At 48.6% G+C, this 26,862-nt stretch overlaps 1 protein-coding gene across 1 annotated transcript; it reads right to left on the reverse strand.

The window, feature by feature from the left end:
• Positions 1-237: 237 nt before the first annotated feature.
• Positions 238-13,060, reverse strand: LOC132390527 (E3 ubiquitin-protein ligase TRIM39-like). Its single transcript, XM_059963145.1, has 4 exons — positions 12,936-13,060; positions 9,004-9,026; positions 8,811-8,929; positions 238-923 (listed from the first exon to the last, which is right to left on the reverse strand). The coding sequence occupies exons 1-4, from the start codon at positions 13,041-13,043 to the stop codon at positions 328-330; spliced, it is 846 nt and encodes a 281-aa protein (XP_059819128.1). The 5' UTR covers positions 13,044-13,060; the 3' UTR covers positions 238-327.
• Between the last annotated feature and the right edge of the window lie 13,802 nt (positions 13,061-26,862).

Genomic DNA, 26,862 nt, shown 5'->3' on the forward strand with positions numbered 1-26,862 from the left:
CCGCTTTATTTTTCATTTCCGTTTATACATGCAGTCCTCTCATGTTCCTTATCCTTCTGCACCTCACTATCTGCTCTAACACTCTGGTTCCCCTCCCTCTGCAAATCTAGATTAAATTCCCCGGAGCAGCACTGGCAAATCTACCCGCAAGAATGTTATTCCCCCCCACCCCCCGCCCAGTTTAGGGGCAAACCGTCCTGTCGGAACAGGCCCCACCTTCCCGGGAAAAAAGCCCAATTGACCAGAAACATGAAGCCCTCCCTCCTGCACCATGCCCTTAGCCACGTATTTAGCTGCACTCTCCGCACATTTATATTTACAGGGACTTTACTCCTGACGCCGGTTCCGGGACCCGACCCGTTTACAGACCCGGAGCGGAACCGGAGCAGAACCGGAGCAGATTCTCAGCCACTGGTTCTCATCCCCGGTCGCGAAGAAAGGATAAAGTTTCCCCGTGAATTTATTCCCAGTGAAGGTGTGGAGATGGGACTTGGCCTCCACGTTGTAAAATGAAACTGTCCCGGACTCGTAACTGAGATAAACTCCCACCCTCCCGGGGATGGGACAAGCAGCGAGACGGGACTCGGGGGAGGGGAGACCGAACACGTCACAATCCCGATATAACACGTCACCATACCGCCTGATGACCCAGAATCCGGTCTCCGGTCTCAGTCTTAACCGTCCCTTCCTCTCCACAGACTCTGCGGCGACTCCCAGCCACCAGAACCGATTCCCCGTCACCTCCACCTCCCAGTAATGTCTCCCCGATGTGAATCCCTCCGATCCCAGCACACATTCCCAGTCTGTGAATCTCTTCCCAGAGTCAGGGAGATACATCCAGATCCCGGTCCATCTCACACTCTTCCGATCCTCGGACACCTCGAGATCCGGATTCGCTGTTTCCACATCCAGGGTGACAGAGACTGGGGGGAGAATCAGAGAATTAGAGAGTCCCCGGGGATCGGGGGAGACTCGAACGGCGCGGCCCCGGGGATCGGGGGGAGACTCGGACAGCGCGGCCCCGGGTATCGGGGGGAGACTCGGAAAGCGCGGCCCCGGGGATCGGGGGGAGACTCGGACAGCGCGGCCCCGGGGATCGGTGGGGGAGACTCGGACAGCGCGGTCCCGGGGATCGGGGAGAGACTCGGACAGCGCGGCCCCGGGGATCGGGGGGAGAATCGGACAGCGCGGCCCCGGGGATCGGGGGGAGACTCGGACAGCGCGGCCCCGGGGATCGGGGGCGACTCGGACAGCGCTTCCCCGGGGATCGGGGGGAGACACGGGCAGCGCGGTCCCGGGGATCGGGGGGAGACTCGGACAGCGCGGCCCCGGGGATCGGGGAGAGACTCGGACAGCGCGGCCCCGGGGATCGGGGGGAGACTCGGACAGCGCGTCCCCGGGGATCGGGGGGGAGACACGGGCAACGCTGTCCCGGGGATCGGGGGGAGACTCGGACAGCGCGGCCCCGGGGATCGGTGAGAGACTCGGACAGCGCGGCCCCGGGGATCGGGGGGAGAATCGGACAGCGCGGCCCCGGGGATCGGGGGGAGACTCGGACAGCGCGGCCCCGGGGATCGGGGGCGACTCGGACAGCGCTTCCCCGGGGATCGGGGGGAGACACGGGCAGCGCGGTCCCGGGGATCGGGGGGAGACTCGGACAGCGCGGCCCCGGGGATCGGACAGCGCGGCCCCGGGGATCGGGGAGAGACTCGGACAGCGCGGCCCCGGGGATCGGGGGCGACTCGGACAGCGCGGGCCCGGGGATTGGGGGGAGACTCGGACAGCGGGGTCCCGGGGATCGGGGGCAGACTCGGGCAGCGGGGCCCCGGGGATCGGAGGGAGACTCGGGCTGCAGGGTCCCGGGGATGGGGGGGGAGACTCGGACAGCGCGGCCCCGGGGATCGGGGGGGGGGAGACTCGGACGGCGCGGCGCCGGGGATCGGGGGGAGACTCTGACAGCGCGTCCCCGGGGATCGGGGGGAGACTCGGGCAGCGCGGTCCCGGGGATCGGGGGGAGACTCGGACAGCGCGGCCCCGGGGATCGGGGGAGACTCGGACAGCGCGGCCCCGGGGATCGGGGGGGGGGGAGACTCGGACAGCGCGGCCCCGGGGATGGGGTGGGGGGAGACTCGGGCAGCGCGGCCCCGGAGATCGGGGAAAGGCCGCTGGGCCTCAGGCGCGGTCGGATTGCCGACACGAACCTTTGACTCGACAAAAGCCCATTTTTCCTTCCAACCTTTCTTATTCCACGTCCCTGGCAAGATGTATTTTAAAACATTCTCCCTGTACCCATCTCTGCAGTTGATCAACGGCCACGTGTAAACAGCGATAATCCTCTTCCCTGTCAACTATACCATGAATTTTAGTGTCTCTCACAAACCTACTAACTATGTCATCCATATCACTAATATGAATGACAAACAACCGTGTCCCCAATACCGACCTCTGCAGGCCACAGGCCTCCCGTCCTCTGTGTTTCAGAGACACTCGGACAGACACTTCAACAGGCAAGACACAGAGGGAGACTGACCTAATGCCGGCCAATGGGATGAATGTGGATGGGTAAATAGGTCAGCACAGAGGTGATGGGTCGAAGGGCACATTTCTATGCTGTACGGCGATGGCTCAGCGAACTGAATGGCTAAGAACCCCAAACCCCCTCACCCCTCACTGGTACTGAGAATTGCCCCTGACCCTGAACTCCTCAGATAGGGGAAACATCCTCCCCGTCTCCAACCTGTTGACCCCTGAAAGAATTTCATGTTTCCCTCAGATCTCCTCTCATTCTTCTAAACTGGGAACAGAGAACATAGAGCAGTACAGCACAGGAACAGGCCCGTCATTCAATGTTCACATTCATTTGTGAGTGTGAAGTGGGGGAGTGTGATGGTTTGAGGCAGTAAAGGAGGTGATGATGGGAACCAGTAGGGGAGAGATGAATGGCAGATTGAACCAGGAGGGAGAGGGGTGGAAACCCCGTGGGTGAACTGTGTGTGTACACGGAATGAGAAGCTGGAGGGGGCAAAGATGGCAGATGAGGATGACTTTGTCCCCTTTCCCACAACCCCATCCCCCTCAGACCCTCATTAGGACAGGGGATGAATTTGCAGGAACCCTTAAGCAACACTGGTCCTGATGAAGTGTTTCAGTCTGAACCATGGACTGTTTACTCTTTTCTATAGAAAATTCCCGGCCTGCTGTTCCCCCCAACAATTTGTGTGTGTTACTCTGCTTTAAATATACTCAGTTATTTGGCCTCCACAGCTGCCTGTGGCAGATTCACTATCCTGTGGATAAAGGAATTCCTCCTCATCTCTGTCCTAAATGGACATCCCTATAGTCGGAGGCTGTGCTTACCGTTCTCGACCCACCCACATCCTCCCAACATCAACTCTCTCCAGACAGGTGTCAGAGAGATCTGGCGAGACCCTTCATCAGGACCTGTGTAGTTTGGATTACCAGCTTCTGCAGATTTTCTCCTGTTTGATTTTTAAAGCAGAAGTAGGTAAGTAAACTTCCTGATCAGTCAGAGTCTCAAAATTTATCGGGAGGAGGCGGGAGAGTGGGTTGAGGGGGTTAATAAATCAACCAATCTTCTAAACTCCCGTGAGTACAGGCCCAGAACCATCATATTACCGTCAGAAACATCATCATATGTTAACTTTTTCATTTCAGGAATCATTCTTGTGAACCTCCTGGACCCTCTCCGATGCCAGCACATCTTTTCCGATATACGCAACCAGAAACTGCTCACAATACTGCAAGTGTGGTCCGACCTATGCCTTATAAAACCTCAGAATTACATCCTTCCACTTGTATTCTAATCTCCTCGAAATGAAAGCAAACATTGAGTTTGCCGATCTTACCACTGACACAAATTGCAAGTTAACCTTACGGGAATCCTGCACAAGGACACCCAAGTCCCTTTGCACTTCAGATTTTTGAATGTTCTCCTGTTTACAGAATTGTCTATGCATTTATTCTTTCTACCAAAGTGCATGCACGACTTCCCTACTCGATAATCCATCTATCACGTATTTGCCCTTTTCCTGATCTGTCTCTGTCCTTCCCCAGATTCCGAGCTTCTGCAGCACTACTTGCCCCTTCACCTATCTTCATATCATCTGCAAGCTTTGCCACAAAGGCAACAATTCTGTCATCCAAATCATTCTTTGTCTCTCTTGGCTTTGTGTTCCTCGAAGAATTCCAACGGATTTGTCAGGCAAGATTTCCCCCTCAGGGAAGGCATGCTGTCTTTGCTCTATTTTATCATGTGCCTCCATGTACCCGAAAGCTCGTCCTTTACACTGGACTCCAACATCTTCCCAAGCACACCACATCCAGACAACCCACCTATAATTTTATTTCCCCAACTGCTCTCCCTTCTTAAAGAGTGAAGTGACCGTTGCAATTTCCAGTCATCTTGAATGACCAAATATCTAGTGATTCTTGAAAGATCATCACTAATGTCCCTATATTCCCTTCAGCTAACTCTTTCCAAACACTGGGGTGTAGTCCATCTGGTCCAGGACCTTCAGACCTTCAATCATCCCACATACTTTCTCCTCAGTAACAGCAACAATACTCATTTCTGTCCCCTGACACTCTCACATTTCTGACATACAGTTGGTATCTTCCACAGTGACACATAATACTAAATAAGTACCTCTGCCATGTCTATCTCACATTTCTCCTCTCTAGTGTCATTTTCTAGGGGTCCAATATCCACTCTCACCTCTCTTTTACTCTTTACATTTTGTGTCCTCTTGAGTATTGTTGGCCAGCTTTCCCTCATATCTCAATTTCACTCCTTCTGGCTTTGTAATTCCTTTCTGTTGATGAACAGAATCTTCTTGATACTCCAACATCCGGCTGATTTTTGCTCTTCTGCTTTTATGCTATCTTTGACTTTCCTTGTCAAACACGGTTACCTCATCCTCCCTGTATAATACTTCTTCATCTTTGGGTTTTATTTATCCAAATTGCCCCTGGAGCTCCAGTCTTTGTTGTTCTGCAATCATCCCTGCTCGTGTCCCCTTCCAATCTACTTTGGTCAGCTCCTCCCTCATGCCTCCGTAACTAACTTTACTCCACTCTGATACTGATACATCTGACGTTATCTCCCTCTCAAACTCTGGGGTGAATTCTATCATTTTATCATCACTGGTTCCTAAATGTTCTTTTACCATAATCTCCCAAATCATATCTGGTTCATTATACAAATCCCACTCTGGAATTGCCTTTCTCCCATTGGGCTCAACCACAAGCAGTTCTAAAAAGCCATCATGGAGGCATTGTACAAATTCTTTCTCTTCGAATGCAGCATCTTCATGAATTTCCCAATTTAACTCCTTGTCCTTTTCTCTATCTCCTGCTGTAATTTGTATCCCATTTCTATTCATGGCTACTGTTTGGAGGCCTGTACATCACTCTCATCAGGGTCTTTTTACCCTTGCAGTTTTTGAACTTTACCCATAATGATTCGACATCTTCCAATACTATCTCACCTCTCTCTAAAGATCTCATTTCATTCTTTACCAACAGAGCCTCCCCGGCCTCTCTGCCTACCTGCCTGTCCTTTGAATACAAGGTGTATCCTTGAGTGTTGAGCTTCAAGCCAGGATCTCCTTTCCAGCACAACTCAGTGATGCCAACAACGTTGTCCCTGCCAATCTCTACCTGTGCTACAACATCATCTACCTTATTCCGTATACTGGTGCATTCAAACACAACACCTTCAGTCCTGTATTCGTCACCCTATTCCACACTGTCCACATGAACTGAAGTAAGGTCTTTGATGTCGATGATAGACCACACTTGGAGTATTGTCTGCATTTCCGGTTCCCGACTATCGGGGGATGTCATTACACTGGACAGGAGGCTTCAGGAGGATGTTACCAGGACTGGGGGCTTGGGTTAAAAGCAGAGAGTGGATAAGCTTGGGCTATTTAGCTGGAGTGTAGGATGTTGAGCGATGACCCCTGAACACATTCATAAAGTGAGTCTTTTTCCGAGAAATGGGAGGACAGAACCAGAGAGCTCAGATTGAAAGTGGGACAGAACGTTTTTATGAGGGATCTATAGGATAACATTCCCAGAGAGAGAGAGAGGGTGGTATACGAATATACATCATAAAATGATGACCCCTGTAGAATACCATCAGTCACTGGCAGCCAACCTGAAAAGCATCCCTTTACTCTCATTTGCTCTTTCCTACCAGTCAGCCAATGCTCTAACTAAGCCAATAACATTCTGTAATACCATGAGCTCTTAACTTGGTAAGCAGCTTCATGTGTGGCACCTTGTCAGCGGCCTTCTGCGATTCCAAATATACAACATCCACTGCATCCCCTTTATCTATCCTACTTGTTATCTCCTCAAAGAATTCCAACAGGTTTATCAGGCAAGATATTCCCTTAAGAAATCCTGGCTGACTTGTCCTATCATCCAGTGTCACCAAGTATTCCATAACCTCAGACTTAACAATTGACACTAACCTCTTCCCAACCACAGAGGTGAGGCCAACTGGTCTATAATATCCATTCTGCTGCCTTCCTCCTTACTAAAAGAGTAGAGTGACATTTTCAATTGTCCAGTCCTTTGGCGCCAATGATTTTTGAAAGATCATTTGAAATGCCTCCACAATGTCTACTGCAACCTCTTTCAGAACACTAGGGTGCAGTTCACTTGGTCCAGGTGAGCTATGAAGCTCCTTCTCCCTTGTAACAGTAACTGCACTCGCTTCTCTCCCCTCAAACCCTTCAACAACTGGCACAGTGCTAGTGTCTTCCACAGTGAAGATGATGCAAAGTACTCATTTAGTTCACCTGTCATCTCTTTGTCCCCGTTAGTATATATCCAGCCTCATTTTCTAGCGAGCCTGTATCCACTCTCATCTCTATTTTTTACAATACGAAACAATTTGATATTGTTTGCTCGCTTGTTTTACAAAGACAGGTGTGTAAAAAGGGCCTGAAGGATTTTTGGAGACCAGAGTCACCCCAACCACAAACTGTACCAGTTGCTACCATCCGGGATACGGTACCGCAGCATAAAAGCCAGGAGCAACAGGCTCCGGGACAGCTTCTTCAACCAGGCCATCAGACTGATTAACTCGTGCCGAGTTTCCTAATCACCTCCGGTGCAATACATAACACCCAATCCAGTAGAGCTGATTTCCCAGCCGGCTCAGGGACAAACTGCTCTAAAAAGCCATCTCTTAGGCATTGAACAAATTCACTCTCTTGAGATCCATTACCAACCTGATTTTCCCAATTCACCTGCATGTTCAAATCTCCCATGACTAACATAACATTTGTCCTTTTGACATGCCTTTTCTATTTCCAGTTGTAATCTGTGCTCCACATCCCAGCTACTGTTGGGGTGACTGTATATAACTGTCATCAGGGTCCTTTTACGTTTGTAGTTTTCATAACTCAACCCACAAGAATTCAACATGTTCGTATCTTATGTCACAACTTTCTACTGATTTACCAGCAGAGCCATGTCACCCCTCTGCCTACTTTCCTATACCACCGATACATTGTGTAACCTTGGTCATTCAGCTCCCAACTGCAACCATCCTTCAGTCACGATTCAGCGATGGCTACAACATCACACCCGACAATCTGTAACCTTATTTTTTATACTCCATGCATTGAGATCTAACACTTTGAGTTCTGTATTTGCTACCCTTTTTGATTCTGTGTCCCTAATGCACTGATACTCACCCTGCTGGCTGCAATTCTGTACTGGCATCTGTCCGCCCTATCTGACAGTCTAACTGCACGCTACCTTTGTATTTTTACCATCAGTCCTATCCAGAGTCACTTCACTCTCGTTCCCACCCCTCCGCCAAATTAGTTGAAACCCTCCCTAACAGCTCTATCGAACCTCTCTGAGAGAATATTGTTCCCCCTCGGTTTCAGGTGCAACCCGTCACTTTTGAACAGGTCATACTTCCCCCAGAAGAGATCCCAATGATCCAAGAAGCTGAAGCCCTGGCCCCTGCACCAGCTTCTCAGCCACACATTTATCTGCCAAAACATCCTGTTCCTACCCTCACCGGCATGTGGCACAGACAACATTCCAGAAATTACAACCCTGGAGGTACTGCTTCTCGGTTTTATACTGAGCTCTCTAAATTCTATCTTCAGGACCAGTTTGCTTTTACGTCCTGTGTAATTTTTCTCTTCCTCTCTGAAATGCTGCGGACACGATACGAGACGTCCCTGACCCTGGCACCTGGGAGGTAACATACCATTCGGGTGTCCCGTTCACATCCACAGATTCTCCAGTATCTGCTCCCCTGACGATTAAGTCCCCGTCACTACAGCTCCCCACTTCTCCATCTAACATCAGTGAGAGTTATGGGTTCAGGTCGGGGTGGGGTGAAGACCTGTGTCAGTCAGAGTCTGCACTCACAGCGCACATAAAGGACTTGTGTATTTCCCTGACAAGCCCGGTCACCACACTGATAACCGCTTTTATTCCCTACAATATCATCGTCAGTATTAAATTCCCAGCTCCTGTGGTAGGATTCAAATTCATGTCTTCGTGTGTTAGTACAGTGTGCCTGGGATCAGGACACAGTGGTTCATCTGCCAGTCCCGAGTATTGGTTGTATTGTGACCCTGTGCTGGTGTGTTCAGGGGTCTGACATCTCCAGCTGACCATGTGACAGTGATGCCTCCCAGTCGGTGGGGTTCATGTGGAATATTCAGTTCCCCTTCAGTCCATTATCACAGCCAATCGTTGCTTCAAGTTGGAACATAATTGAACAAAGAGAAATGAGCCTTTGTAAGTTTTACCTTGATTAATGGCATCAACTGTTTCCCTCAGCACTGTGTTCAACAAATAGGGGTGATCGAATTTTTCAAACGGTTGGGCCTCATCTGTCACTGACAATTCCTGGACGTCATCATTAATCCTGTAAATATTAAACTGCTGGTTATAAACTGAAACTTTGAACTATGCAGGTTTTCAATAAAGAGTATGTCCTACCTCCTGTTCCGATGAGCTTCCTCCTGAAATAAATCAAACACAAATCTGATTAGACTTGGACTTACTGTCCACATCCTGAATTTCATCCAAATCATTACCAGGTGATGAAAATTCCCACTCCCGCAATCACTCGCACTCACGGACAATACGGAACCACGGGGTAAATTACAGGGAAAGTTTCTGAATGTCAGTCCATTACTGAGAGGATGAAACTTCCAGGGAAGACAGGACAGGCTGTGCATTATCATCTGGATAAGACGTCAAGAGTGATAAGATGTAGGAATTTATGATCAGTGATGGATTTATTTGTGAGCGGGAGGGCGGGGGATGTACCTCTCTTTACGGGAAGAATTGTGGGAGATGAAATTCCAGATGGATTTTAATAAATCCCATAAGAAATTTAGTGAAGTGGAACTCGCTGCCACAGGAGTGGTTGAAGTGGAACAGCAGAGATTGAATGTAATGGGAAAACTAGATAAGCACGTGAGGGACCATCAAGTTCGGGGCTCTGTGGCTGGGTGTGGTCAGTAAGTGGGAGGAGAATTCTGAAGCAGGGAAATTGATTGAAAATGATGGACCGAATAGCCTGTTTCTGATGGAGACCTGACGAGATGTACCACAGGAAATTGTGGGAGGTGAGGCAGGAGATTGCTGAGCCTCTGGCGATGATCTTTGCATCATCAATGGGGAGACGTTCCAGAGGATTGTAAGGATGCGGATGTCATTCCCTTATTGAAGAAAGGGAGTCGAGATAGCCCAGGATATTATAGACCAGTTAGTGTTACTTCAGCTGTTGGTGAGTTGATGGAGTAGATCCTGAGAGGCAGGATTTATGAACATTTGGAGAGGCATAACATGATTAGAAATAGTCATCATGGCTTTGTCAAAGGCAGGTCGTGTCTTACGACCGTGATTGAATTTTTGAGGACTTGAGAAAACACATTGACGAAGGTAGAGCAGTAGATATAGTGTATATGGATTTCAGCAAGGGATCCAAGGGGACATTGATTTGTTCAACCACACTTGTCACAGGGATCTGTCCTGGGACCCCTGCTATTTGTGATTTTTATAAATGCCTTGGATGTACAGGCGGAAGGATGGGTGAATGAGTTTACGGATGACACAAAGATTGGAGGAGTTGTGGATGGAGCTGTAGGTGGTCGAAGGTTACAAGAGGATATAGACAGGCTGCAGAGCTAGGCAGAAAAATGGCTGATGAAGTTCAATCTGGACAAGTGTGAGGTGATGCATTTTGGAAGGACAAACCAGAAGACTTGAGTACAGGATTAATGGTCAGTTACTTAAGAGTGTGGATGAATAAAGGGACCTTGGGGTTCAAATTCATACATCCCTCAAGATCGCTGCACAGGTTGATAGGGTAGTTAAGGAGGCCTATGGTTTGCTAGGCTTCATTAAGAGGGCGATTGAGTTCAAGAGTAGAGAGGTCATGTTGCAACTCTACAAATTTCTGGTGAGACCGCACTTAGAGTATTGTGTTTAATTCTGGTCACCTCATTATAGCAAGGATGTGGAAGCTATGGAGAGGGTGCAGAGGAGATTTACCAGGATGTTGCCTGGTTTGGAGAACAAGTCATATGAAGCAAGGTTAGCAGAGCTGGGACTTTTCTCTTTGGAGCATAGAAGAATGAGAGCGGACTTGATAGACGTCTACAAGTTTATGAGAGGCATAGATACGGTGGATGGTCAGTACCTGTTTCCCAGGGCACCAACAGCAAACACCAGAGGGCATAGGTACAAAATTAAGGGCGGAATGTTTAGGGGAGACATCAGGGGTAAGTTTTTTTTACACAGCGGGTTGTGAGTGCTTGGAATGACTTTCCAGGGATTGTGGTGGAGGCTACAACGTTAGGGGTATTTAAGAGCCCCTTGGACAGGCATATGGATGAAAGAAAAATGGAGGGTTATGGGGTAGTGTGGGATTAGAACTTTTTTTTTAAAGGATTATATAGGTCGGCACAACATGGAGGGTTGAAGGGCCTGTTCTGTGCTGTAGTGTTCTATGGTTCTAACTGGCTTGCCCACAGAAGACAAAGTGTGGTTGTAGACGAGTCATGTTCTGCATGGAGGTTGGTGACCAGTGGTCTGCCTCAGGGCCCTGTTCTGGGACCCCTTCTCTTTGTGATTTTTATAAATGACCTGGATGAGGAAATGGAGGGATGCGTTAGTAAATTTGCCGATGACACAAATGCTGGGGATGTTGTGGATAGTGTGGAGGGCTGTCAGAGTTTACAGCAGGACATTGATAGGATGCAAAACTGGGCTGAGAAGTAGCAGATGGAGTTTAACCCAGATAAGTGTGAGGTGGTTCACTTGGTAGGACAAATATGATGGCAGACTATGGTATTAATAGTAAGACTCTTGGCAGTATGGAGGATCAGAGGGATCTTGAGGTCCAAGTCCATAGGACACTCAAATCTGCTACACAAATTGACTCTGTGGTTAAGAAGGCATACGGTGCATTGGCCTTCATCAATCATGGTACTGAGTTATGGAGCCGAGAGGTAATGTTGCAGCTATATCGGACCCTGGTCAGACCCCACTTGGAGCACTGTGCTCAGTTCTGGTCACCTCACTACAGGAAGGATGTGGAAGCCATAGAAAGGGTGCCGAGGAGATTTACAAGAATGTTTCCTGGATTGGGGAGAGTTCCTTATGAGAGTAAGTCGAGTGAACTCGACCTTTCCTCCTTGAAGCGATGGAGGATGAGAGGTGATGCTTAAGATGGTGAGAGGCATTGATCAGAGTCAGAGGCTTTTTTCCCAGGGCTGAAGCGGCTAACACGAGAGGACACAGTTTTAATGTGCTTGGAAGAATGTACAGAGAAGATGTCAGGGTAACATTTTTACGCAGATAGTGCTGAGTGCGTGGAATGGGCTGCCGGAAACGGCAGTGGATGTGGATACAATAGGGAATTTTAAGAGACTCCTGGAGAGGTACATGGAGCTCAGAAAGATAGAGGGCTATGGGTAACCCAGGGTAGTTTCTAAAGTGAGGACATCTTCGGCACAGTAAGGGCCTGTATTGTTTTCAATGTTTATATTTCTACGTTTCTAATGTGAAATTTATCTGAAAAATTAAAGAAACAGTGAAAGTTTCCCTAATCTGACTGAAACCAGACACAGAAGATAAGTCTGATGTGTGGGTCACATTCTTTGTTCTCACTGATTGACAGAGAGACCCTCACACCCACCGCACCAGACACACTCACAGCCTGTGACTGGATCTGGGTGTTAATGGGAGTTTTAGAGGATATTGAATGAGATAATTAAGGGCACAATCAGCAGCCCTGTGTTATAATCAGAGTAAATCATTTCAGAAATGATTACATTCTGTCCTACGATGTACAGGAGTTGTTTTAAGACCAATTTTAGGACAACAACAACCCTGAATAGTTGTATCAATCGTCTGGTGAAAAACAGTTTACTGCCATTTGTAAATGCTGTGTCTAGCAGCAACACATCTGTTTTCTGTCTTTGATAGCCCAGTCTGCATTGTATTCCGTGTCACGTGATTGTTATGGTAACTAGTCACGAGTGTGGGGTGTGGTAATAGTGAAGGGAGTAGGTTACGTATTCGTGCTTTGTTCTGGGCAGTTTTGTGCTGAGGACGGATGGATATCATATTGTTTGTTAACCACTTAGTTGCTGATTAATTTGCGATTAATTACGCTGAAGTTTCATTGCTTCATGATTGTATGTTGCAGATAAAGGATCGAATACATATCTTTGACATTTTGGAAGGTCATTATCCATGTGATTGGAGGCTCGTCATACAAGACTAACACTCTGTGTGAGGACACCAGCAGCGGCAACTGATTTGTTAGAATTGGCCGCTCTGCTGTGGTTATTTCAAATATACCACTGTTCATTTAGTGCCCTTTGACAGGAACAAATTGAAAAATAATCCCTCACCTTGAGAAATATCACACCGTCTTTTTGATCCATCTGTTCCTTTAACTTTGAGATTTCCTCCTGAATAATCCTTATAGTCTCTTGAAGAGCTAGAAGATTTTTCTCCATTGGGTTGAGAATCCTCTCCTCTTCTTCCCTGAGATCCCTGAGTAAGCTCTGCTCTTTCTCAGTGATAATCCGACGCAGTTCAGCAAACTGGGATATGATGTGGGACTGAAGGCTGTGTGACTGTTCCTGTTGAATGAAAGGTGAAGACGAATTTACTGTATTGCTGTGTTGTATTTCCTGATGACATTAAGGAGACCATTTGGTCCATTAGTGTCCATGCTAGCTCTGAAACATACCCATTCACTCACGTTTTCCTGAAACGTATTCTCCCCTTTAACTCCCACCTGATTCACATACACCCTCCTCCACATACATCCTTCATAGGATTAATTGTAATTAACCATTCATCCAGCAGGTCCTTGGAATGTGTCTGAAACTGCCATGGCCACAGGGAGAACATGCAAACTCCACACAGACAGCAGCAGAGGTCAGGATCGAACCCAGGTCACTGGAGCTGCGATACTCGGCTATTCTGCATTAAAGGGAGCAAAACTCGACAGTAAAATCAGAAATTCCGCTCAGGAAGCCTCACCTGAACTCCGGAAATCTTCTCTTTCTGTTGCTGCTCCTTTTCCTGGAAGTCTGATTTCTTTTTTGTGAGAGAGTCTAAGGAAGATTTTAGCTGATCCTGGAAGTCCGAGAGTGAAGGAAATAGAAACAAAGATGCATCAAAAGAAACAGGTGATCAAACCCGATTATCACACAAAATGCCGGAGGAACTCAGTGAGTCAGGCAGCATCTATTCAGGGGAAATAAACAGTCGGTGTTTCGGGATGAGACCCTTCATCAGGACTGGGAAGGAATGGGACAGAAGACAGAATAATAAGTTTGGGGATGAGAACCAGCTAACAGGTGACGGGTGAGACAACGTGAGGGGGAACGTGGGGGAGGGTGATGAAGTGAGAAGCTGAGAGCGGACAGGTGGAAGAGGTAAAGAGCTGGAGAAAATAGAATCTAATACGAGAGGACAATCGACCATGGAGGAAACGGAGTGATTTGGGGCTGTGTGGGGCCATGAATCGTGACGAGGGCGGGGTCGGTAGGAGTCAGGTGTAGCACTTGTCCCGTTTGCAGGTATCGGTGTCGGGAGGGAGATCAGTGGGGAGGAGCGAGTGGATAAAATGGAGTTAAGTAGAGAGCGGAGAGTTGCAGTGGTGGAGGGTGGGAGTGGGCTTTTACATACACCTTTTACGAAGCGAAAGATGTGCTTCGTGGCAGAATCCCATTGGAGATGGCGAACGGTGGGGGGATGATGTGTTGTTTATGGAGGCTTGTGTCGTGGATAGTGGACGATGGGGTGAGTATCAAATTCGGGTTAGTTTTACCTTGTAGATGTTAACAGCTTCTTTAATCGGCCTGAAGCGGTGCTCTCTGTGTTCCTCCGCCACTGCACAGACCACACAGATCAGTGTCTTGTCCGTTTCACAAAACAGCTTCAGTTCTTCCTCATGTTCCTCGCAGTGAAGTTTACTTTCCTTCCCTTTTGGATTCAGGTTTAGATTTCGAGCTTTTTCAGCCAGATTTGCTAAGGCCCGACTGGCCCTGAGGGTGCGGTCGGCAATCACCTCTCTACATTCCGGGCAGGAGCTTCTCTCCTCCCTTTCCCAACACTGTGTGATACAAGAGCGACAGAAGTTGTGTCCACACTCCAGTATAACCGGATCGGTGAAGAAATCCAGGCAGACGGGACAAATTGCCTCCTCGGTCCAACTCTCGACCGGTCCTTTCGAAGCCATGTTAACTCCAGCACTTCCTGATTCAGAATGCTTTCACTTTCGGGGAGCTGCTGATCCCCTGCAGTACCGCGATTGTCCACTACGCGCGCTGCAGTCTCAGGGAATGAACATGATTTTGCTGGATGTGTTCAGTGGGAAGTAACAGTGGTAATTTCCATCGCAGGTTGAGATCAGCAACACATTAAACAGATCAGAACATAAATGAAAATTTGGCCGTGGACTGTCGGAGCCCGACTCCGAAAGACGTGGCGCTGGGCCTGGGGTTTGCAACCTGGTCCCGAAAAGTGGCAGTGCACAGAAATGTCAAATGAACCTCCAAAGGCCTCATCCCTGGGATCGGAAGGTCCTTCCCCTGGAAGACGATTGAAGTCCTGCGGTGAAAGGAGAATCCACAGGGCCGGTAACCTTCGCCCTGGACAGGGGTCTCTGACGAGCTGCTGTTGACGGCCTGTGTCCCGGTAGGCGTGATGGGCTGAAGAAGAAGCAGAACCGAAATAAATCCGGAGAGAAGAGCCTGGTTCAGTCTGAGGCCGGACTGAAAGGGACAAGTTCTGAAAAGAGGGGCACAGGAGACTGCAGATGCTGGAATCTCGAGTAAGAAACTCGAGGGACAGAGCGGGTCTGGCAGCATCTGTGGAGAGAAATGGAAAATCGACTTTCAGGTCGAGTTCCTTCAGCTGGACTGTCTGAACTCGAAATCTCGATTGCCAATTCCCTCAGTCTAAGGGTAGATAAATCTCCCGGACCAGATGGAATGCACCCTCGTGTTCTGAAAGAAGTAGCTGTGGAGTTTGCGGAGGCATTAGCAATTTCCCTCTCCCCAGGTAAGGTTTGGCACGATGATCAAAGTCGTTCATCACTCTGTTGATGAACAGACACAAGGTTTTGGATTCGGCCCGGTACATCCCGGGTGGATCCTCCCAACCACTGAGCACATCGACATGAAAGCTGTCGGAGTAGAGCAGCGTCAATCATCAGAGATGCTCACCACCCAGGCCAGGCTCTTTTCTCGCTGCTGCAATTAGGTAGAAGGTACAAGAGCCTCGGGACTCCCACCACCAGATTCAGGAACAGTTACTACCCCTCAACCATCAGGCTCGGGAACAACACAGGATGACTAGACTCACTTACCGTCCATTGAGATGCTCCCACAACCAATCATCATATCAAAATGAGGGAAATCGGAGGTGGTCTGACTGAGACTGATCGCATTGTGCCCGTCTCAGAATTAGATAAGTAAAAGGGACAGACTCAATCTCACAGGATATTGACAGGATTGAGGCAGGAACAGCAGGACTTGTTCAAGTATATAAAAATACAGGTGAGAGCAGATACAGGACAGATAGGAAATGATGCTGGAGAAAGTGTATTGGGAGATAAGGAGATGGCTGAGGAACTGAATGAGTATTTTCATCAGTCCTCACTGAGGAAGATATCAGCAGTATACCGGACACTCAAGGGTGTCAGGGAAGAGAAGTGTGCGCAGTCGCAATTACGACAGAGAAAGTACTCAGGATGCTGAATAGTCTCAGGGTAGATAAATCTCCAGGACCAGATGGAATGCACCCTTGTGTTTTGAAGGAAGTAGCTGTGGAGATCGCGGAGGCATTAGCAATGATCTTTCAAAAGTCACTAGACTCTGGCCTGGTTCCGGAGGACTCCGCTATTTAAGAAGGGGGCAAGGAAGCAAAAAGAAAATCATAGACTTGTTAGATAGACATCTGTGGTTGGGAAGTTGTTGGAGTCGATTGTCAAGGATGAGGTTACGGAGTACCTGGACGCATATGACAAGATAGGCAGAACTCGGCATGGTTTCCTTGAAGGAAAATCCTGCCTGACAAACCTAGTGCAATTTTTTGAGGAGAGTACAAGTCGGCTAGACAAGGGAGATGCAGTAGATGTTGTGTATTTGGATTTTCAGAAGGACTTTGACAAGGTGCCGCATATGAGGCTGCTAAACAAGATAAGAGCCCATGGCACTGCGGATACATATGTGGATAAAGCGTTGGCTGATTGCCAGGAAACGGAGAGTGGGAATAAAGGATCCCATTCTGGTTGTCTGCCAGTTACCAGTGGTGTTCCACAGGGGTCCGTGTTGGGGCGGCTTCTTTTTACATTGTATATCAACGATTTGGATTATGAATTAGATGGCTTTGTGGCTAAGTTTGCTAATGATACAAAGATAGGTGGAGGGGACGGTAGTGCTGAGGAAACAGAGAGTCTGCAGAGAGACTTGGATAGATTAGGAGAATGGTCAAAGAAGTGGCAAATGAAATACAATGTTGAAAAGTGTATGGTCATGCACGTTGGTAGAAGAAATAAACGGGCAGACTATTATTTAAATGGAGAGAGAATTCAAAGTTCTGAGATGCAATGGGACTTGGGAGTGCTCGTGCAGGATACCCTTAAGGTTAACCTCCAGTTTGAGTCGGTGGTGAAGAAGGCGAATGCAATGTTGGCATTCCTTTCTAGAGGAATAGAGTATAGGAGCAGGGGTGTGATGTTGAGGCTCTATAAGGAACTGGTATGACATCACTTGGAGTACTGTGTTCAGTTTTGGGCTCCTTATTTAAGAAAGGACGTGCTGACGTTGGAGAAGGTTCAGAGAAGGTTCACTAGAATGATTCCGGGAATGAGAGGGTTAACATATGAGGAACATTTGACCGCTCTTGGACTGTACTCCGTGGAGTTTAGAAGAACGAGGGGGAACCTCACAGAAACATTTCGAATGTTAAAAGGCATGGACAGAGTGGATGTGGCAAAGTTGTTTCCCATGGTGGGGGAGTCTAGTACGAGAGGACATGTCTTGAGGATTGAAGGACGCCGATTCAGAACTGAGATGCGAAGAATTTTTATTAGCCAGAAGGTGGTGAATCTGTGGAATTTGTTGCACAGCCTCAGGGTAGGGATCGCCCTTTCAAAACGGAGATGCGGAGAAATGTCTAGATAAGGCGTGGTGAATTCATAGCCACATGCAGCTGTGGAGGCCAGGTCGTTGGGCGTCATTGAGGAGGAGATGATAGGTTCTTGATTGGACATGACAGCAAAGGCTACGGGGAGAAGCCGGAAACTGGGGTTCAGGAGAGAAAAAGAATAATCCATGATTGAATGGCGGAGCAGACTCGATGGGCCAGGAGGCTTAATTCTGCTCCTGTGTCTTATGGTTTTATGTTCTGAGTGAAGGGCAGAACAGGTGCAATGGGCCGAATATCCACGCCTCCTGTTTCTTATTTTATAAAACACGAGTTCCGCTTTGCGCCTTGTTCTCTCTTGGCCTTCTGCCGGTGGATTGCACAGGGGAGAAGTGAGAGCTCCGGAGATCCATCAGCAGCCGCTGCGGTTATTTCATGTTCCTGTTATTTATTGCTAATTATTTATATTTGTATTTGCACTGTTTATTGTCTTCCGCACTCTGGCTGATCTTTCACTGATCCAGTTATAGTTACTATTCTGTCGATCTTCTATGTGTCCGCAGCAAAATGCTTCTCGGGGTTGTATGTGGTGAGCTATCTGCACTCTGATAATAAAGTTTACTCTGAAGTTTAAGTTTCGGGGAAATTCCTTCGATTCCGAGAACAAACTGTGACTGACATCTCCAGCTCCCGGTAGCAGCCCGTCAGTCACACTTACAGCCAATCAGCGGCACTGCTGGGAGAGTCTTGCTCCTATTGGTTGAGGGGTGTCAGTGGGCGGGATGCTGCATATCGGTCCGAGGATTGGAGCTGAGAGCGAGTGGACCTGGGGAGAGGCCGGAGATCGGGAGCTACACTTCGGGTAAAGGCTGCAACACCGGCCGGGTGAATCCTTCCCGTGGCAGAGATTCCGTGAGATGTTTCAGCTGAACGGAGGGTGGCCGGTCTTTTCCCGCCGAGAATCAGGGGCCTTTTGTCGGGAGTTTCCTCCCAGACCTGTTTCCTGCTGCTGGGAGCCTGGATCTGACCCGCAACGGCAGCCGATGGATCTCCGGTGCTCTCACCGCTCCCCTGGGTAATCGGACGGGCTGAAGACCAAGGGAGAACAAGGCGCAAAGGTAAATTCCTGCTTTCGAAAATAAGAAACAACAGCAGTCGTGTGCATTCGGCCCCTTGCCCCTGTTCTGCCTTTCACTCCGATCATGGCTGATCTTTCACCTCAGCGAAACTTTCTTGCAACGTCCCATCTTCGCTGAACCTTCAATGTTCCTTGTGAATTTAGAAACCTTGTGGGGGAAAAAGAAAACAAAGATTTTCCGCACTCCCCATCTGAGTCCTGTCAGATGACATCGGATTCTGAGTCTGTGACCTTATTCAACACCCAGTGAAGAAACACGCCATTCCTGCCCCACCCTGTCAATACCCTGTGAGACTGTGTCTGTCTCAGTTAGACCACTTGTTATTTCTCCAATTTTGAGACAGGCCCAGTTAGTGTCATCTCTCTGAGGACACTACCGCACCCCCCAAATCAATCTCTGAAACCTTCTCTTCATCCCACAGGCTGACTCCAGGAGGGAGACCAGACCTGTGCACAGTGTTCCATGTACGCTCTCACCAGGACCCCATATACCTTCAGAGGAGATTTTTATTCTTCTATTCAAACCTTCCTTCCCATTCAATGCTCTTCATTTAATATCGAACTCAAACAGTGAACGGATACAACACAGCCTCAGCCATGAATTTAAAGGCAGATGTTGCAACAGTTTGAGCTTCATACCAGGGGCCACGGAGCAAGCAGGGTGTCACAAAGGGAGGAATGTGGGAGTGTTGTATGTCTGAGCCCAGCTGTGTGTGTTTGTGTTTCAGAATCAGATTTAATATCACCCGCATATGTGGTGAAATTTGTTGTTTTGTGACGGCAATGCAGAGTAATAAAAAGTATAAATTACAATAAGTATTTATAAAATTAAATTTGAAATATAGTGCAAAACAAGAGGGAAAATCCTGAGGTTCATGGGTTCATTGTCCATTCAGAAATCTGACAGTGGGGAAGAAGCTGTTCCTGAACCAGTGAGTGTGTCTCCAGGGTCCTGTACATCCTCCTTGGTGGTAGCAATTAGAGGAAGGCATGTCCTGTGTGATGGGGGTCCTTAATTATGGATGCCTCCTTTTTGTGGCATCATCTTTTGACTGTGTCCTGGATGCTGTGGAGTCCAGAGCCCATGAAGGAGCTGGCTGAGTTTACAACTTTCTGCAGCATTTTCCGATCCTGTGCAGTGGCCTCTCCACACCAGGCAGTGATGCAACCAGTTAGAATGCTCTCCACAGTACATCTGTAGAAATTTGCAAGAGTCTTTAGTGACAGACCGATTCCCCTCAATCTCCGAATGAAATATAGCCGATGTTGTGCCTTCATTGTAACTACATCAATATATTGGGCACAGGATAGACACACAGAAGTGGGTGTAGAGAGTGTGGAGCAGTGGGCTGAGCACGCATCGTTGAGGTGTGCCGGTATTGATTGTCAGCAAGGAGGAGATGTTATTTCTGATCCACACAGACTGGGGTCTCCTGGTGAGGATCCAGTTGCAGAAGGAGGTAATGAGGCCCAGGTTTTGGAGCTTGTTGATTACATTTGAGGGTCTGATTGTGTTGAACTCTGAGCTGTAATGCAGCCTGACTTGTGTATTGCTATTGTCCAGGTGATCTAAGGCTGAGTGGAGAGCCAGTGAGATTGTATCTGCTGTAGACATATTGTGGCGATCGGCAGATTGCAGTGGGTCCAGGTCCATGCACAGAGAGGAGTTGATTCTGGTCAGGACCAACCCTTCAAAGCTCTTCATCACAGTAGATGTGAGCACCACTGGGTGATAGTCATGGAGGCAGTTCACCCTGTTCTTTTTGGGCACCGGTATGATTGTCACGTGTGTGTGTGTGTGTGTGTGTGTGTGTGTGTGTGTGTGTGTGTGTGTGTGTGTGTGTGTCCGTTTGTCCGAATGTTTGAAACAGAGAATCCGAGGCTTCCCAGTTTGATTCAGGAATGTTTCCAGTAACTGGGGTCACAGTGATGGGACGACCATTCAGATCAGAACAAAACAATTTACCCAGCAGGTGGTGAACATTTAGAGCTCACAACCCACTCTCCACCGCACATCTGTGGACGTTTGTCAAAGTTTTCGATGTCATGCAGAAGCTCTGCAAACTTCAAAGAAAGTAGAGGCACTGCCATGCTTTCTTCGTAATTATCCCCCCGCCCCCCCCCCCAATTCAGCTGTAAACAGTCCCCGTTGTACAGGTCCTATGTTCACTAATGATCCCGGAATCAGAAGCCCTGCCCCTCCGCACCAGTTCACAGCCACACTGTCATCGGTCAGATCATCCTGTTCTTACCCTCACTGGCACGTGGATCAGGCAGAATCGAGGCATCACTACGCCTGAGGTCTCTTTTCAGTGTTCTCTGTCACTCCCTAATAGGTTTGTATATCTATTGAGGACCGCACCTTTCCTACCTATGTTACTGGTCCAATATGCACCAATATTTCTGGTGGCCACAGTTGCCGGCTCCTTCTGCTCCCCTCCCCTGTGTGATCAATTGGAGACCCCTCAGAGGACATTGAAGTAGCTGCAGACGTCCATCAGCGGCCTCGATAACCACCTGCCGAGGCTCCCTCTGCATCGGCTGTTGTTTCCACGCCCGGAGGGGCCGGGACGGAAAGGCTCCCCGAATTAACACCTGTTAGCCGGGGACAGATACGGCAGACAACAACATCAAAGGGAATAAGATCTGAGACAGCAGACAGATCTTTCAGGGAAATTTCAGACAGTTTACTCGAATAATGGTGGGAGATATTCCAATTTCAAAGCCCTGGACCCCAGTGAGATGTGGAGTATGATCAGCGATGCTTCTGACCTGCTAAAGAAAATATTGGCGTTCCATAATTGGCTCACACAGACTTCTCAAACTGCCCGGGAACTGGCCTGCACTCCTCAGGGTTATATATGGAACCTCTCGAGCAGAGACAGGGAGTGGGTTCCACTTTCCAGACCCTGCCCGGGGACTTGTGCCACTCCTCAGGGTTATACATGGAACCTCTCGGACAGGGACAGGGAGTGGGTTCCCCTTTCCAGACCCTGCCCAGGGACTTGTGCCACTCCTCAGGGTTATATATGGAACCTCTCGAGCAGAGACAGGGAGTGGGTTACACTTTCCAGACCCTGCCCGGGGACTTGTGCCACTCCTCAGGGTTATATATGGAACCTCTCGAGCAGAGACAGGGAGTGGGTTCCACTTTCCAGACCCAGCCCGGGGACTTGTGCCACTCCTCAGGGTTATATATGGAACCTCTCGAGCAGAGACAGGGAGTGGGTTCCACTTTCCAGACCCTGCCCGGGGACTTATGCCACTCCTCAGGGTTATATATGGAACCTCTCGAGCAGAGACAGGGAGTGGGTTCCCCTTTCCAGACCCTGCTTGGGGACTTGTGCCACTCCTCAGGGTTATATATGGAACCTCTCGGGCAGGGACAGGGAGTGGGATCCCCTTTCCCAGGCAGACGCTCGATGTTGACCGGGAGCCACCAGAGGGGCTGATGTAATACAAGCCAGGCACGGTGGGTCACTGAGGTAAGGAAACCCATTTGAATGACAGCCCGACTGCAGGCGGATTTTGGTGAATTTACCCGATAACTACAGAAAAAAGGAGAATCCCTTGCGTACTTTATAGCTCGTTTTAAGGATATGTGAGAGTCCAATGCCGGCAAATCCCTGGACAGATCAGTGTGTCCAGCTGGCAGTGCAGACTTTTCTAAACTTTTCAGGCCCAAGCCTGCCCACTGCTTTAAGTTAACTAATCTCAATTCGCTGCGTCAGACCTGGCCCAAGGTGACATAAATTCTGATGAATATGGACTCTTTAAAGGGACTGGGGAAAAGCGAGAGTGTGCACAGAGAACCGGTAGTGAGGAGATGGAGTTCGGGTCCCGATGAAGAACCCAGAACGGGACGCAGGATCGTGCGGACGGTGCAGATGAAGAGGACACTTGGCTAACAACAGAGACGAGGTTTGTAGAAAGATGGGCATTGGACCAGAGATTGTCGCACTGCAATCACAGACAAGAATAATAAGGGGCAGGAAGACAGCCCCTCGACAGAGTAACACGGGGTAACAGTAATACTTGACAGAGTACCACATTTACTCTCCACAATCCGTTTGGTCCCGGATAGGGCAGGGCAGAGGGGACGGATCACAGTGATACTCGACAGTGTACCACATTTACTCTCTGCAATCCCTTTGGTCCCGGATAGGGCAGGGCAGAGGGGACGGATCACAGTGATACTCGACAGAGTAACACATTTACTCTCCACAATCCCTTTGGTCCCAGCTAGGGCAGGGCAGAGGGGACGGATCACAGTGATATTCGACAGAGTACCACATTTACTCTCCACAATCACTTTGGTCCCGGATAGGGCAGGCCAGAGGGGACGGATCACAGTGATACTCGACAGAGTACACCGTTTTCTCTCCACAGTCCCTTTGGTCCCGGATAGGGTAGGCCAGACGGGACGGATCACAGTGACAATCGACAGAGTACCACATTTACTCTCCACAATCCCTTTGGTCCCGGATGGGACAGGCCAGAGGGGACGGATCGCAGTGATACTCGACAGAGTACCACATTTACTCTCCACAATCCCTTTGGTCCCGGATAGGACAGGCCAGAGGGGACAGATCACAGTGATACTCGACAGAGTACTACGTTTACTCTCCACAATCCCTTTGGATTGAACAAATGTTCTGAGTATGACTGACTCGCTGAAGTTTCATGGATAGGAAAGTGTTTATTTATCACCACAAACAGACATTATTTAGGAGACACCCTCGTTACAGGCCCCTAAATGCTCTTGAGGAATTTGCTAAGAGTTCGTGATTCAATACAGTTTCACAGGCTACTATGACATGTTTTACTTCCATATTCTGTGTCTGAAAAATGGTGCATATGACAAAAGGTGCATCTTATCACCTTTAACTGATAAGACACCTCGGAAGGTTCAGTCAGCATTGTTGGGACAAACTAATTCCCACAAATGGTTTAAATATAAATTCATCAGTTTATTCTGAATCTGTCACAGCGAGGATTGCACCTGCTTGACGTAATTGGTTTGTAAGTAAATTAAAAATCTTTACTTTTAAATCTGCTGAAATCTGTCTCTGTGGAGTCGCTAAATGATATTAAAAACCTCAGGCATGTGTAATCCCAACATCTCATCCCAAGAGCTCGTCTGTAGCACAGGAGGACAAACCACTGGACAGAGAAAATGTCTGCGATATTGGATAGGTACTTGAGTGTGGGGAAAATATTGTACGTATACATTGCGGTCATTGTAGAGCAATTCATGTTCGCTATTTCTGTCAGGGCTCTGGAGCAGGGATCCAATCGCAGACCCAGTACAGTGCACACAGTGATATATACTGAGTCACAAATCCCGAGGTACAAACAAGTTCAGCGTCAAAATCAAAACATCCAAAGAAATCCAAACACCAGAATCGGGAAACAGGCAGAGTCGATATTCAGACGGACAGGGTACAGATACGAATGCTGGAAACGCTCAGGAAGATTCACTGACACAATCCGGCAACAAACCGGTGAAAGCACCGGACTGAAATACACTGAGCAATAAACAGAGCGGCAGGTGATAGGTGGAACACAATGAGACACAAGTGGCAGCAATACAGGTAATAATGAGAAACAGATGAGAGACGGAGTACTCAGTAACACAGGGGCTCGAGTCGAGCAGGAGCGGGGACAGGAGCACATGGCAATGAAAAACCACAGACTGACAGCTGAAGGGAACACACAAAAAAACAGAGTTCAACTGGATTTACTGACAGTACCCCCGTCCCCGCCCGCCCCGCCTCCTGGCGTCACGGCAGCGAGAGCTGGGTGCTGGCGATGGAAGTCCCTGATGAGAGAGGCCTCCAGGATGGAACGGGTGGGGACCCAGCACCTCTACTCAGGGCCGCAGCCCTCCCAGTCCAGAAAGTACTGGAGTCCACGCTCCCCGCTACGAAAGACCTGCAGTCGACGCATCGTGAACACCTCTGACCCATCGATGAGCCGTGAGGGAGGGGAGGTGTTGGGGACAGGGCACAGGGGTGGCTCATGATACGCTTTATGCGGGACACATAGAAGGTGAGGTGCATGCGGCAGAGGATGGAGGGGAGTTGAGACGTACGGCAGAAGGGCTGATGATTTTGGCAATTGGAAATGGGCCGATGAAGCGGGAAGGGGTCGAGTCTGTGTGAATACACCTTGCGGGGTAGGTCCCCCCTGTCCCTGGCGGTAATGTGGGGCCTTGGAGCGATAGCCGTCAGCTTGACGCATGATCCTGGCAGAGGCTCGGAGAAGGGCATTGAGGGCAAAAGTCAGGGGATTAAGCTGCAGCATTTTAAAACTCTGGCTCGGCCACATCTGGAGTATTTCCTACAGTTCTGATCATCCCACTATAGGAAGGATGCTGATATTTGGGAGAGGGTGCAGAGGAGATTTACCAGGACGCTGACTGGTTTAGAGGGCATGTGCTGTCATTACAGTCTGGATAAAGTTGTGTTGTTTCTTCCAGAGAGTTGCAGGCTGATGGAAGATCCGTTAGAGGTTTATAAGATTACGAGAGGCGTAGATACAGTGGACAGAGTGAACCTGTTTTCTAAGGTTGAAATGGTTAATACCATCGGGCAGGCATTGACGGTGAGAGTGGTTCGGATCAGGGGGTATGTGGAGGCAGTTATTTTACTCAACAAATCATAGATTCCTGGAATGCGCTGCCTGGGTTTAGAGGTAGAGTAAAATAGGATAATAGGATTAACTCAAGATTTAGAGGTTTTGAACAGGCATTTTGGGTGATTACAGATAGGTAGAAAGGATTAATATTTGTGTGTTTTTGTTTTGCTTTTTTTCAACACTGAACACCATGTGTCCAGTAATGCAAAACAAAGACATTTGTCTGTTCCTACCTCCTCACCACAAAGTAATAGTTATGTTGTGATTATGCGGGCAGTGGGAAATCATGCCTCTTGCGCTTCTTGATTTCGTCACAGAGATTCAGTGTCAATCAAATCCGACTCTTTCCTCTGGTAGACAGCTTCATTAACTGCGTTCAATATTTGCCTTTATTGTAGTTTTCCTCCTCCTAACACAAATGTTAATGTTTATGGTAGTTAGTAAGCTACGGTGATGTGGTTACTTCCTGTGATTGATGTGGAGGTGATGTTGGATTTTAGTGAATTACTCCTGGGTCAGGGTCTATCGGCATGTATAGGAAGGCCTAGGAAATGACAAGAATGGGGTTGGCAAATAGAAATGCAGCCCTCCCTATGGGGAGAGAGGGGCGTGGAACGGTCCTGGTGTTAGCTAAGCTTGTTCTTGGGGTTGTGGCCATGCATAGACGTGGTGCCGTCCGGTCTGGTAGTATTGTGTGCCCTTAGCCTTTAGAACTAGTTTAAAGGGCTAGTTTGTGGATGTATGTATGGGGCTTTAAGAAAGTGCGTGTTGGAGTTTAGTGTCGGAAGCTATGTGTGGCTGGGGCAGATAGGGTTGTGTAGCCACTTTAATCTGGCCCGTGCCTTTTACTATCCGTGTCCAATATCACGTGGCTTAATTAACCGGTGTACACTGCACTGGCAAGGTTTTATGAGATTTGTAGCAGGGGAGTAGGCTGTGATTACTCAGGAGTGGGAAGATCATCCCTCCTGTGCTTCTTGATCACGTCACTCGAAATTCACTTTCACGCAATCCTCTCATTTTGCTCTGGCCCACGTCTTCTTTAAATTGGACCAACACCTGCCTTTATTGGGATATTCTTCCGTCTTACAAAAGTTTTATTAATCATGGTCATGAATATGCTAAGGTGATGAGGTGATGACTTTTGATTGATATGGGTGATGTTGGATTGTAGGGAATAGGACCTGAGGTATGGGTTAGGATTTATAGGATTTGTAGGAGGGGAGTAGGCATTAGGTTTAGGGGTAGGGTTAAGAGATGGAGATGCATGCCTCCCTCTTGGGAGAGAGAGAGAGAGAGGGGAGGATAGGACATGGTGTTAAATATGTTAGTTTGTGATGCCAAGGTTAGTCGGGGAGAGGTAAGTGTTGGCCCTTGGATTTTAGGATTTCGTT

The sequence above is a fragment of the Hypanus sabinus genome, unplaced genomic scaffold, assembly GCF_030144855.1.
Source record: "Hypanus sabinus isolate sHypSab1 unplaced genomic scaffold, sHypSab1.hap1 scaffold_943, whole genome shotgun sequence".
NCBI classification, from domain to species: domain Eukaryota; kingdom Metazoa; phylum Chordata; class Chondrichthyes; order Myliobatiformes; family Dasyatidae; genus Hypanus; species Hypanus sabinus.